This window comes from Micropterus dolomieu, linkage group LG13, assembly GCF_021292245.1.
Source record: "Micropterus dolomieu isolate WLL.071019.BEF.003 ecotype Adirondacks linkage group LG13, ASM2129224v1, whole genome shotgun sequence".
Taxonomy (NCBI): Eukaryota; Metazoa; Chordata; class Actinopteri; order Centrarchiformes; family Centrarchidae; genus Micropterus; species Micropterus dolomieu.
The window spans coordinates 2,631,859-2,644,372 of NC_060162.1; the positions used below are offsets into that span (position 1 = coordinate 2,631,859).

A 12,514-nucleotide genomic window follows, 5' to 3' on the forward strand; every position below is an offset into this window, starting at 1 on the left:
GAGGGGAGGCCCTGAGCTTGTTTAAATCATTACCAACTGTACGACAAACACTGCTGCACTGCTGGAACTAGTTAAGAGGAAACAAGAGATGTGTTCACTGGAGAGGGGGAGCTGTTCTATGCTGCCATGGAGGACCACCGGAGACTTGAACACATGGCAGAGGGGGACGTGACGAGAGCAGTTTCAACCCTGAGAAGTGAGGTTAAGCTCAGGCACTGGACGCAGTGCAGCCCCCACACAGAGCTGGTCTGGTGACATACAGCATGTACACCAATTATGTGCGAGTTTGTAGCTTAAGAAACTAAACAGAGGTATGGTTTGGAACAAGCGGGGCAGACGGATTACTTTTGTCTAAATGACAAAAATTAAACCCAAAGTTGTACCACTTAAAGCTTCAGTGCACATAATTACAACAAAAAAACAAAACATGTTTTCACTCAACTCTATTGGTATGTCTATGCAGATAGTGTTGGCTTTGGTTGGCCAGGTTTTGTAAATATCCGTCTCTGAGATTTTTATACCGCAGAACAATTAAGTTGAAAAGATTTTGTTTGTGATGCTCACAGCTTTGAATAAACCAACACCAGCATCTATGACCAGATACAGTGTTCCTTTTAAAGCATGTTCAGAATGGACACGGTGCTAAATTTGAGGTGGTGTGATTGCATCTCAAGTCAATACAAACAAAAAAAGTCTGCATTTAACTTTATGAATCCGCCACATGAAAGCAGAGATAAGAGGAAAATTAAAAACTAATGTAAAACAACAAAAAAACTGAGATCAGCCAAATTCTGACCCACAAACACAGGTTTGTTCGTACGTTGCTAGCTAGCTACAGCTAATGTCTCTGCAGTGGCTACAATAGGGCATGACACGGACCACAAAAACACTCCAGGTGTCAAACTGATGCAAATTATCCAAGGCAAAATATCTACTTTGTGTCCAGTCTGAACACACCTTCAAGGTCCAACTACAATATCATTTAAAACAGAGAATTTATTAATCTCAATAAGCTCAATGGAAACGCTGCGATTAGTGGCTTCGCTAGCTGCGCTGAAGTCAATTTGTGAGAATCTTTTAGGTCAAGCTCAACTCTGGTGAACTGCAAACAAAATAATTTGAGCTGTTGAGAGTTGACGTTTGAGGAAACAGGAAGCCAGAGAGTCCAAAATGAAGGAAGCTATTGTAGCTTATTAGCGGTGTGTCGACATCCAGTTTTTTGGGGGGGTGTTGATGGAGCAGTGGATGCATGCCTTTGGTCTGAGAGATCTGGGTTCGAATCCACTGTCAGACACCATTGTGTGCCTGGGCAAGTCACTTAACCCTTAGTTGCTCCAGAGGCGTGCGACCTCTGATATATATAGCAATTGTAAGTCGCTTTGGATAAATGCGTCAGCTAAATCAATAAATGTAAACGTTTTTAAGCTCCTCTGTTGGAGTTTAAACTGCTTTGAAACAGAGACCTGGTTTGTATCAATTATGAAACAGGAGTTGATGGAGCAAAAACATCTTTTGAATAAACTAAAGTTACTGTCTTCTTAGCAACAGAGCTCACAAGCTTGCTAAATTACAGTTTTATATGTTAGCTAGCCCATAGAGCTCAGTTAGAGCTATGTCTCCAAGATTTCATGAAGACAAGCTTCACTGTGCCAACTGGTCTTAAAGAGATTTCGTGGAGACGATTCCTTCGGAAGAAAGTGGTTCAAAATCTCAAAATCTCAATTCAAAAACACCACCTACATGGACACAACTAGGTTTAAGTAAGAAAATATTTCCTTTGTTAGTTGGTCGTTTTTTATTTGGGTGAACTGACCCCTTTAGTACAATGGTTCATTCAACATTTTTGCCTTGTGACTCTTCAAAGCAAAGCCATGTCTACTTGTTTATTGTGTTTCATTTGTATAGAAACCTGAAGAGGTAACACTATTCCCCAATTCACAATAAAAAAACATATTTCCACATCTTGTCATTTATCTTGTAACCCTTGAAATGTATCTTGTGACCCTTTGGGGGCTCCCAATCCCCAGGTTGGGAACCACTGCTGTAATGGATTATTTCCTCTGAGAGCAACACAGACCCATAAGCAAACCTGATCATAAACTCCTTTCATATGTTATACAAATGTGATGATTTTACAGCTCAGTTAGAGGGGGACAGTACAACAGAACCTCTGTGCTGATTCCACTATAAAGCTAAAGTAAGCCTACACAAGTAAGGCTGTACCAGTCCCATGTCTTGTAGCGATTATCTGTGATGGCTAGGAGCGGTGTTTGATAGTTTACAGAACCAGTCCGTGTGCAAAGGAGACAGAGAGTGTGGTTCTGTTCATGGGAAAAAAGTCCTCAGAGTACACAAACTCTTGGATCTGAAGGTCACATTAACAGGAACTACAATGAGTCAAAATGAGAACTTGAAGATCCTGACAACCAAAACTCAAAACTTGACTTTAAGGAAGCGTTCAACCTAGAGATACATAAAGACTCTTGTTACAGAAATAGTTCGACATTTTGGAAAGTACACATATTAGCATCCTTTCCAACGTTGAAATGAGAAGATGGATATTAATCTCATGTCTGTGTCAAGTATGGAGCTGGGGTAAGGACATGCTTAGCTTAGCTTAGCATAAAGACTGGAAGCAGGGGGAAACAGCTAGCATGGCTCTGTCTAAAGTTCCCCTGCCAACATCTCTAAAGCTCACAAATAAACATGGGTCTTGTTTGTTTATTATGAACACAAACAAATGTAAAAACCATGTGGTTTTATTACTTGAACTGACAAATAACCGTGTATCCATCCGCCCAGGCCTTTACAGCAGTGTCTCTGTCTATAGAGCTAAATGGGAACAAATGGGGTGAAAATGTCCCGTTCAAAGTTAGGTGACTCACAGTTGGAGCACTTCTAGAACTTGGATGGAACCTCCTCTGGCTGAATCATCAATATCTGGTCAGTGAGCACAGGGTTTGGTCTCTGTACAGGTATGATGGTGCCAAATCTGGCTAACCTCACTGTGATGACAAGACTTCAGGAAGCTGCGCTAATCAGTATCTAATCAGATACAACATAATTAAAGCGTTAATTAAATTAAATTAATAATAGTTAATTAAAGCGCTTTAAAGGGTGTTTTTGTATTTTTGAACTTTGGACAGAGCTGGGTTAGCCGTTCCCTCTGCTGCCATCTCTGTGCTAAGCTAAGCTAACCAACCTGACACCAGCTCTGTATTTAACAAACCAATGATCAATCTTCTTATCACACTCTCTTATTTCCCAAAGTGTAAACCTATCCCTTTAATTAGTCCTCCGTGTCTTCTGGACATGTGGCCTGCATTTAATTCTCTTCAGGCTCTTTCACACCCTTCATTTTCTGCTCCTCCTCCTCCTCCTCCTCCTCTCTGTGGACGGCCTGCATGCAGAAAAACATGTAGGTAACAGAGGGAGGTGAATGGGTTGAGTAGTGATGGAAATGGAAAATACAATAGCTGGGTGTAGGACTGCCAACAGCCCTGAACCCCCCACATTACCAGCCACCTCTCAGACAAAGGCCTCTCTTCTGCAGCTGCTGTTTGCCAGCTCAGAGGGGGAGCAGCTTCTGCAGTGAGCCACTGCAGCGATCAAACATCCAGCCAGCCACAGCTGCTCGTCAGCTCACTGCTACTTCTTTCTGTAGCAGTCAGAGCTGGTAATAAGCCCCGATAATGGGCACCACTACCAACTACTGACAGCAGCTGGGGATGGATGGCACCACTTACGGCCATCTGCATGTGGCACAGTTTACAGTGGCTGGCACTCGGAGAAGCTTGGACACAGTATATTCACCCTCTGTTGGAGGGCTACAGAAAACAACGTCAGATTAAGACGTGTCTTTGGAATATTTTCTAAATGGCCACATCCAAAAAGAAACTGGCAAACGGGGGAGCGAGAGCACTAGTATTGTGAGGTTTTGGATGTGCAGCAACAGGGAGGAGAGGAGTGTGAGGAGAAGAAAGAGAAAGAGAGAAAAGAAGAAAGTTGTATAATTGCGTCTTTGAGACCAGTGACTGACTTTGGCTCCTCAGTTCAAGTCCTAGACCTCCCTCAGAATTCCCTCCGCTACACTGTGTTCAGACCTGAGAGTAATTGCATTCAAGAAAATTCAAGAAATGAAATGTTTGGTTCACCCAAATTATGAAAAACACATTTTCCCCCACTTAGCTCTTGTGATACATCTATCCATTTGGGATCCACCGTTTCTCTCCTGATTCAGATCCTGATACCTCAACTCAGGATAACTCACATACCGTGAGTACTGATCTGACATCAGCGGTCTTTTTTCCATGAATTTCTAATCTGTACACTTAATTTTGATGTGAGGTAACGGGAGATTACTGTGGCACTAAATATGGAGTCAGCAGCTCACTGTAATGACTGTAACTGAATGGTATCTGCGTGATGTGATAGGTCACATCACGCAGATACCATTCAGAACCAGCCACTTAACATTCTTCTCAACAGTTTGGATGATGGGAGCTGCTGCAGCCTCCTGATGTCTTCCACACTTTAGTGGAGCTGTGTGTTCACATAAAGTCCACAGTGGAAAAGGTCTTCTCTCCTGAGGCTAACCCGCCTGCTCATCGCCGGCTGGCTCGCCTAAAGCAAAGGCAGCATGTGTTTGTAAGGCTAAAGATTTAAACAGACGGTCAAGATAGAAAAGACTGAATCTTGAAGCAAAGCCCAGCAGCAGAAATCATAAACCTGCAGGACAACGATGCTCTTTTATCACCAATAAACGCTCGAGAGCTGAATTTGATATTCCCTCTCAGAGGAATGTTGTAAATGTGAAAACGCCCTAAAAGGTGCACAGCTGGCCGTTCTCTCTCTTTGTGCATAACTGAAGGGGGGCGGGATTGGAAACTGCTACTACAAGAGCTCGGACACTGGAACAAGGTCACACTGCTGGTCTTCTGTTTCTACTCTGTCGTCAGTCGCAACATCCTCCCCTGTCCTCTGAGTTCAGCAAGCTCTGCAGCACCACGTCACATACACTGAACAAAATTATAAACGCAACACTTTTGTTTTAGCCCCCATTCATAATGAAAAATGTGCAGTTTCACTGTATTGGGGGGGTCCGGAAACCAGTCAGTATCTGGTGCGACCAACATTTGCCTCACACAGTGCAACACATCTCCTTCACATAGAGTTGATCAGGTTGTGGAGTGTCGGTCCACTCCTTTTCATTGGCTGTGCGAAGTTGCAGTCAGGTCGAGACCCCGATGAGGAAGACGAGCATGCAGATGAGCTTCCCTGAGACGGTTCCTGACAATTTGTGCAGAAATTCTTTGGTTATGCAAACCGATTGTTGCAGCAGCTGTCCGGGTGGCTGGTCTCAGACGATCTTGGAGGTGAAGATGCTGAATGTGGAGGTCCTGGGCTGGTGTGGTTACACGTGGTCTGCGGTTGTGAGGCCAGTTGGATGTACTGCCAAATTCTCTGAAACGCCTCTGAAGACGGCTTATGGTAGAGAAATGAACATTCAATTCACGGGCAACAGCTCTGGTGGACATTCCTGCAGTCAGCATGCCAACTACAAGCTCCCTCAAAACTTCTGTGGCTTTATGCTGTGTGATGGAACTGCACATTTTCGAGTGGCCTTTTATTGTGGCCAGCCTGAGGCACACCTGTGCAATACCCATGCTGTCTGATCAGCATCTTGATATGCCACACCTGTGAGGTGAATGGATCATCTTGGCAAAGGAGAAGTGCTCACTAACACAGATTTTGACAGATTTGTGAACAATATTTGAGAGAAATAGGCCTTTTGTGTTCAGCTCATGATGAATGGGGGCTAAAAGAAAAGTGTTGCGTTTATAATTTTGTTCAGTATATGTAGTTCAGTGTACGGTGACATGTCTAATCTTAGTAACGAAAACTGGCTTCTTCAGAACAGGAAACATTCCACCTCCTACGACCAGAAGTAGAGGAAGGATTTTCATAAGGACTTCTTCAAGATATCATTATTCATTGTGTGGGTTGTGTTAACTCATACTACACGTTTTAATTGAGCTTTCTGCTCGATCACAACCTGCTGTTTTGCTTTGTGGCAGAACCACCGTTTCAGCTATTTGACTTACAGTTGCTCGTCTGTTGAATTTCATCTTAAACAACAGTGTTGTTTTGTAAATGTTTGTGTGTCTGTGTCCCCCTGTGAAACACACACTTTGCTGCACTGCTCCCCACATTCCTTCACATATTTACGTCACTGATTTGAGTTGCATTCAATCAGGTTTACAAGCTACTGCTATCTTATGAATGAGATTAGCTTTGCTGCCACTTTACTCTTGTTTGCACTTCACGTGCAGCTCAACGGCAATTTGGGACGGGGCAACCTCCAACAATCTCAAGGTACAGGTCCAAAGAGATCCACTGCAGATTGCCTGTAATTACCCAACATAAAGAAGATCCCTGACAAGGAACTTTTATGATGTTTGACTTTCCCATTCAAGGGGATACAAAGGGAGTAAGAAAAGAGAGGGAGGAGGGAGAAGGAGGAAAAGGCAAAGGAAAGACAAGACAACAGATGGATCTGCAAAGAAAGGTTATAATAAACACAAAGCAATTCAAGCTGGACATGATCCTCAAGATGATGTATTTTGTATTTTTGCACTACAGAAGAGAAGGGAGGTGGTTTTCAACCACAACTTGTTAAAATAAAGTGCGTTAAAATAGATTTAATGTATGTTTTTTGTCCTATTCTTGGCTGGAGGTGTCACACCCTGGCTAAATTAACTAATTTAAACAGTTTACTAACTACAGAACCAGTAAACTGCTCCAAGAAAGACATTTATGACACCATAAAGCAGGAGAATATTATGTTGTATTTTACATATTACATCGTCAAAACAAACTACAGCAGCACAAAACACAGCCAAAACATGTGCATCGTCACATGTTTTGGCTGTGTTTTGTGCTGCTGATGTAATGCAGTGCAGTCACGTACCTCTTTCTCTGGGAGCTCTGTGTGTTCGGTTTTTTAACCGCATGGTCGGGGGCTCCGAGGTGACGAAAGCGTCGCTTGCGACAGGGGGCCACGTCTGTGATGTCCTTAAGGTTGTCGTCCAGAGGATTCGCAGTAGAAGATTCTGAGGACAACATGAGTCAGTCAGGTTTTTGCATAAACAGTATTTTTAAAGCAAGAAAGAAACATTTAGGATGAACAGTAAGTAACGTAAAAGTTTTCAAGAGTGCAGTTGTTTTCACAAGTTATTCGTCTACAGTTTGGGGCTGCCAACATTTGCTTGTGACTCTTGTCCTCAGCCGTCTGACTTTCATCACGTCTCCTCTCGCCGTCTGTTCTTAAAAGTGAGATTACCAGGACGAGTATATGTATGGAATAACAAAGAAGCAGATGGCGCTCCACCTGCAAATCAACACATTCCTGGGATCAAAGGGCAGAGAAACATGGCAGCTGAAGCCAACAGCAGGAGCAGGACGAAGGCGGAAAATGTGGCAACATACTTAAAATTACACGTTCTTCCTTTTCTTAAATTAATTGCAGTTGATGTATTTCTCTCCGTTATGTTCGGTGACTGGTTCCCACTTAGTTTTCTGTAAAACTACTGAGCACAAAACGCCACAAGCAAGCAAAGCCATAACGAAGCAGGTGTCAGCGAGGCAGAGAAATGGCTGCAGGACAGTTAAGCACATTGTACAGCTTGTGTTTTCTCTGTTAATGGTTTTCTCTACTGTTTTATCAGAGACATCTTTAATTTGTAATATCTTTAAGTAGCTTGTTTTTAGTTATTCGTCCATTAGCTTTTATATTTATACATCTTTAAAAAACGTTTCATATTTATGTTGTCATGGTTACGGCGAATCATGGCTCTTGCTCATAACGTGTCATTTAAAAATGTCTTTTATTTCACTTTAATGGGGACAAATCTGGGCAGATCGTTTGCTGTAAATGGATAATCTCAACACTTTATATCGTTGTTGGTGACCAAAGGATCTAAAAAGTGCACAGAAATTAATTTCCTTTTTGCTTTTACTGGGTGGGACCGTTAAAATGTTTTTATACACACACACTTTCTTTGCCAGAATGGGCTCAAGGACATCAACAATAAATTGTTTTGTTGTGACCTTTCAGTAATGTCTCTCTCGACAGCAGCAGCAGCCTCCACACATACCGCACAAAGCACACCCATAAATGACACCACTGATTTCCTAAAGCCCCCCCCCCCGCTCTATCTGTTGGCCCTAACTGGCAACACAAGGTAGTCTGAGTCACTGTCGTAGCAACTGAAACAACACAATCCCTCCAGCTTTTCCTCATCAGACGGAGGGGAAGGCCCAGAGAGACGGGGACACCTACATTGCTGAAAAGGCCTTGACGTAAAACCCAACCTGGCTGTGGACGATTTAACTTGTGAGAAAGTGGAAAAATCAGGGATGTAAACAGCTGAGAGGAGGGCAGAAAGTCCCCGATTCAGTTCTATGATAGTTAACTTATGTTCTGCCCAAATCCATCTCACTGTAATTCACACCTTCACTCCATAGATTCATCATATCCCGGCCATCTGGGAGCAGACGTGTAGAGGTTGATTAAGTGTAACGTCAAGGTAAGAAGCCGCTTGTATTTAAAGGTGACGTGGGATGTCATTTCACAGAGGCCCACTACTCTGCATTACATGATTTAACAGCGATGTCATAGTTAGTTTCTAGGCATGAAAAACACAAAGTCTCAGCGATGGTGAAAACACGCACCATGACAACAGCTCCCAAAAATATCATATTTTAGAAAATGGGAAAACTTATTTTACAAAAAATATTTTTTTTTAAACACTACTTGCAGTGTTGCGAAGTAAGTTTTGATACTACTCTGTCTGATATTGGGCCACACCTTAATCAGTGATGTCACTGCAGGTGTTTTCCATCAGCAAAAGGCAAAACACCTGCAACAGCAGTTTTCTACCTGATGGGATTTAATGTTGACATACACGTTCTAATGACACAATCAGGTGCTTTCTGTAGATGATCCATTAAACTCACTCCACAACTGTCACAATGTTTATTTAAAGCAATGGTTCTCATAGTGGGGGGGGGGTGAAGAGCCACTTCAGGGGGGTCGTGGATGTTGAGCAGATCTAAAGCTGCATAAATAGGATTAGTGTGGTGACTTAAACAAATAAAAGTGCTCTGATGCAAGCAAGGCTATTGTGCTAACCTGAATTATGTTTATTTGTTTATGATTGATAAAAATTTTATCCACTTTCTTTTTTCTTTCTTCGGCTTCTGAAGCAGGGCGTGACAGAAAAAGTTTGAGAACCACTGATTTTAAGTAATCTGCAGACATTGCATAATGGAGACATGGTACTGACAGTCAAATATAATAACTAATATTCCTGGAAAAGTTCCCCCTTTTTTTAAGGGATTTTGACACAGGGCTGGAAATTGTGTGGCAATTTGGGGAATTCTCCTACAATCAGTGGAGCAGCACTTTAACCAGAGGGGAGAAACTCTTAACTCTTAAATTGCTCTTTTGGGTAGAAAGATCTTTGCTGGAAAACTCAAAACATGTTGAAAACATAACTTTAAGGCAAAACATACATTAAGAACCAACATCATTTATGCACATTTTCATTTTAACAAAAACATAAAACTGTAATTTTGTTGAAGTACAACAACTGTAGCTCACATGAAGATGTTGCGGTTGATGGCAGACCTACCTACATCTGAGACTAAAAGGGAACCGACTTAGTGCTCACACAGTACAGTTCAACTGACCGGCCACGACGTGGAGTTCACACTGGACTGAAACATGAAACACCAGGTTGGTTTTGTCTACTGACGGGTACTTTAAAGTTTACTCAAACAAGGCTGAAATTTTAGCCACATCATGTAAAACACAACTACAGTAATATTAAAACAAGCTCACAACAGGTTTTAATGGATCTTTTTTATAGAAGCCATGTGAGAAATCGGACAGCTGAACTGCTCAAAACAAAAATTTCTCACTTGACAGGAATCCAACCAACAGCCAAGTCATTTAATGTGATTATTAAATCAGGGGTTGTGACCTCAAACAACAACCGATCTCGGAGAATTTCAGCCCGACTGTATAACTAGTTGGACCAATTGGAGGGATTGGCCACATGAAAAACGGTATCTCACCCGTTAGACTGGCTTCTATCTGTGAGTAAAAAGAGTTGTTGGTGTACAAGCAAATTTCTTACAGAAAAGAGAGTCAAAACAGAGATCTTTCCTGATTGCGGTATTTTCCGTGCAGTGTCTACAAGTTACTTACATATTGTTATCGATATAATCCTGTTTAAAGTTCAAACTGATATTCTAATTAGGGCTGAACGGTTTTGGAAAATAATCTAATTGCGATTTAATATGCGATTCATTTTAAGCTCTTTACCTTCTGTATTATTCAAAACGGACAAACAGTAAATCAGTGTGTAGTGTGACCAACACAATATTAGATCAATTAAACATGCACTGTTCTTTCTTGTGGGTCGGGCCCGTGTTATGATGAAATTAGGTTCACCCACCACCAAGTTACCAGCGGGTGGCGGGTGCTACTTTCATTCCCTGTGTGACACTAAAGTTTCTGTAGTATCAGCTTCTGTCAAGCTTAAGAACTTTGTACAACAACAAGTCAAGGTACAGCGTCACGTGCGTCACGTGCAAAGTTGATGCTTCGTCTGCAGACTGTTTTACTCTCACGTGTCATGTGACCAGAGAGTAATCGCTGCCTTTGCGATTAGAAAATCTCTTTTTATCATATCGCGATATTGCAAATGCAATTAATCGTTCAGCCCTAATTCTAATTAAAACAAATTGTGGAAGAGGATTTTGTGTTGATTTCTTAATACAATAAACTAAGGTGATATACTAGAGTTGAAGAAGTTAAATAGTGACTGTAAAGTCTACATGGAAACCAACTTCAGTTGATTAGCAGTCTTCCGTCTGTTATTTGCCTCGATGTGTGAATAATGTTGAATTTCCACTAATTTAATATTAATGAAATCTCAACTAAAAGAAATGAGCTCTTACGCAGGGACGATAAAGCGGAGGCTGGAGTTGACTGCACTTCCTCTGGCTCTTCATCAGTACTACTTCCATAGTCATCCTCCTCCTGACCTGCTGTTCGGTCTGATTTTACAGAACCCACCTTTTCAGAACTCCTACAACACACAAATATAAAACACAATATGTTCTTAAAAAGTTCCACCAAACTGTTATAAAAATGAATTAAACCCAAAGACTTTCACAACTAAGAGATGAATCAGAGACTTGCGGTAATCAAGGTAACATAAATCAAGAAGTTGAGAAATTTATTAAGCAACTAGAAAAGTACATTTACATGAGCTGGAAATGTGCAGCTGAAACATTTCTCTTGACAAGTTTTGATACAAACAAAGTCAAGTTACATTTTGTTTAAATGTCAGTGAGACGTTTATGTAAGAGATACAGCTGAAGATGAAGCACCTGTCAGTTTTTAGAAATAAAGACGCTGAGGACGATCGTAGCTGACACTGGGCAAGAGGCGGGGTACACCACGCAACTCCATCACACTCACATTCACACCTTGTGAAGGGCAATTAAAAGTCACCAATTAACCGAGACTGCGTGTCTTTGGACGGTGGGGAGAACATGCAGACCACTGCGCTGCCCAGTTATATTTAAATTTTTATATAAAAATGATTGATAGGGACAATTCAGTAGTCTCTGGATATTGGGAGGGACATATCCCTACTAACTTCTACACCATTGTGTAAGAGATGAAAGCAGCTGACATGTCGGGTAAAGGTTATTCACTGCAATGAGTTTCTGTTAACTTGCAAGGTTGATCTGTTGGTGGACGTGTAACTGGTGAAATGACAGCTCAAAGTGGGGCTGGGAGATTTTTTTTTTTCAAGCTTGGGGCTGATTCATGAATTTAATCGGGGTCTTTCCTACAAAATACAACAAGAATATCATCAATAATATTTTTAAAACTTTATAACAAAAGTACTGAAATCTTCACGTTATAATGTGAAAGCTTCAGTTTTAAAGGAGACACATGGGGTGACTGGGTAAACAACTGCAGGACTAAAAGGCTGTGGTATACCTTGTTTCCTGTAGGTGTGTGAGAGTTTCCTGTAGACTGCGGATCTTGGCCTTCTTCTCATTCAGGACCAGGACAAACCGAGAGTACAGCTCTGCCTCCAGGGCTTCTTTGCCATCAGCATAGCGCTTCAGCCTTAAATGTAAAGTTACAATATATTATTTAAAACAGCAAAACACACTCACATTAAAATCTGGAGGTCGCACGTCTTCTTGAGTGACTCCTCGCTATATTAGAGGTCATCCAAAATCTTCTCCTGGACGCCATAAAAAGTATATGTAGACGCAAATGTTAAACCTCTAGAACGTAACACTACTACCGATAATCAGTGATGGATGGTGCAGTCGAGGAGTGATTACAAAGCCTTGAATCATACAGGGGAGCAGTCCTGTGCATTGACTTCAGAGCAAAAAGACACTTAAATATTATGTG

The 12,514-nt window shown here is 41.6% G+C and overlaps 1 protein-coding gene across 5 annotated transcripts in view; it reads right to left on the bottom strand.

Moving 5' to 3' along the window:
• xrcc4 (X-ray repair complementing defective repair in Chinese hamster cells 4) overlaps positions 1 to 12,514 on the bottom strand; it is a 39,839-nt gene that overhangs the window by 5,903 nt on the left and 21,422 nt on the right. For 4 of the 5 annotated variants that reach the window (XR_006827793.1, XM_046066504.1, XM_046066502.1 and 1 more), the window contains exons 5-7: positions 12,086 to 12,217; positions 11,029 to 11,159; positions 6,971 to 7,112 (exon numbers count right to left, since the gene is read on the bottom strand). Coding sequence is in view for 4 of the 5 variants with exons in the window: in XM_046066504.1 (XP_045922460.1) it covers positions 6,971 to 7,112; positions 11,029 to 11,159; positions 12,086 to 12,217 (405 nt within the window). In the remaining variant the exon portion in view is untranslated. Of the gene's footprint in view, positions 1 to 1,390; positions 3,401 to 6,970; positions 7,113 to 11,028; positions 11,160 to 12,085; positions 12,218 to 12,514 lie in introns of those variants that run through there. The other variant, XM_046066505.1, reaches the window with a different exon arrangement.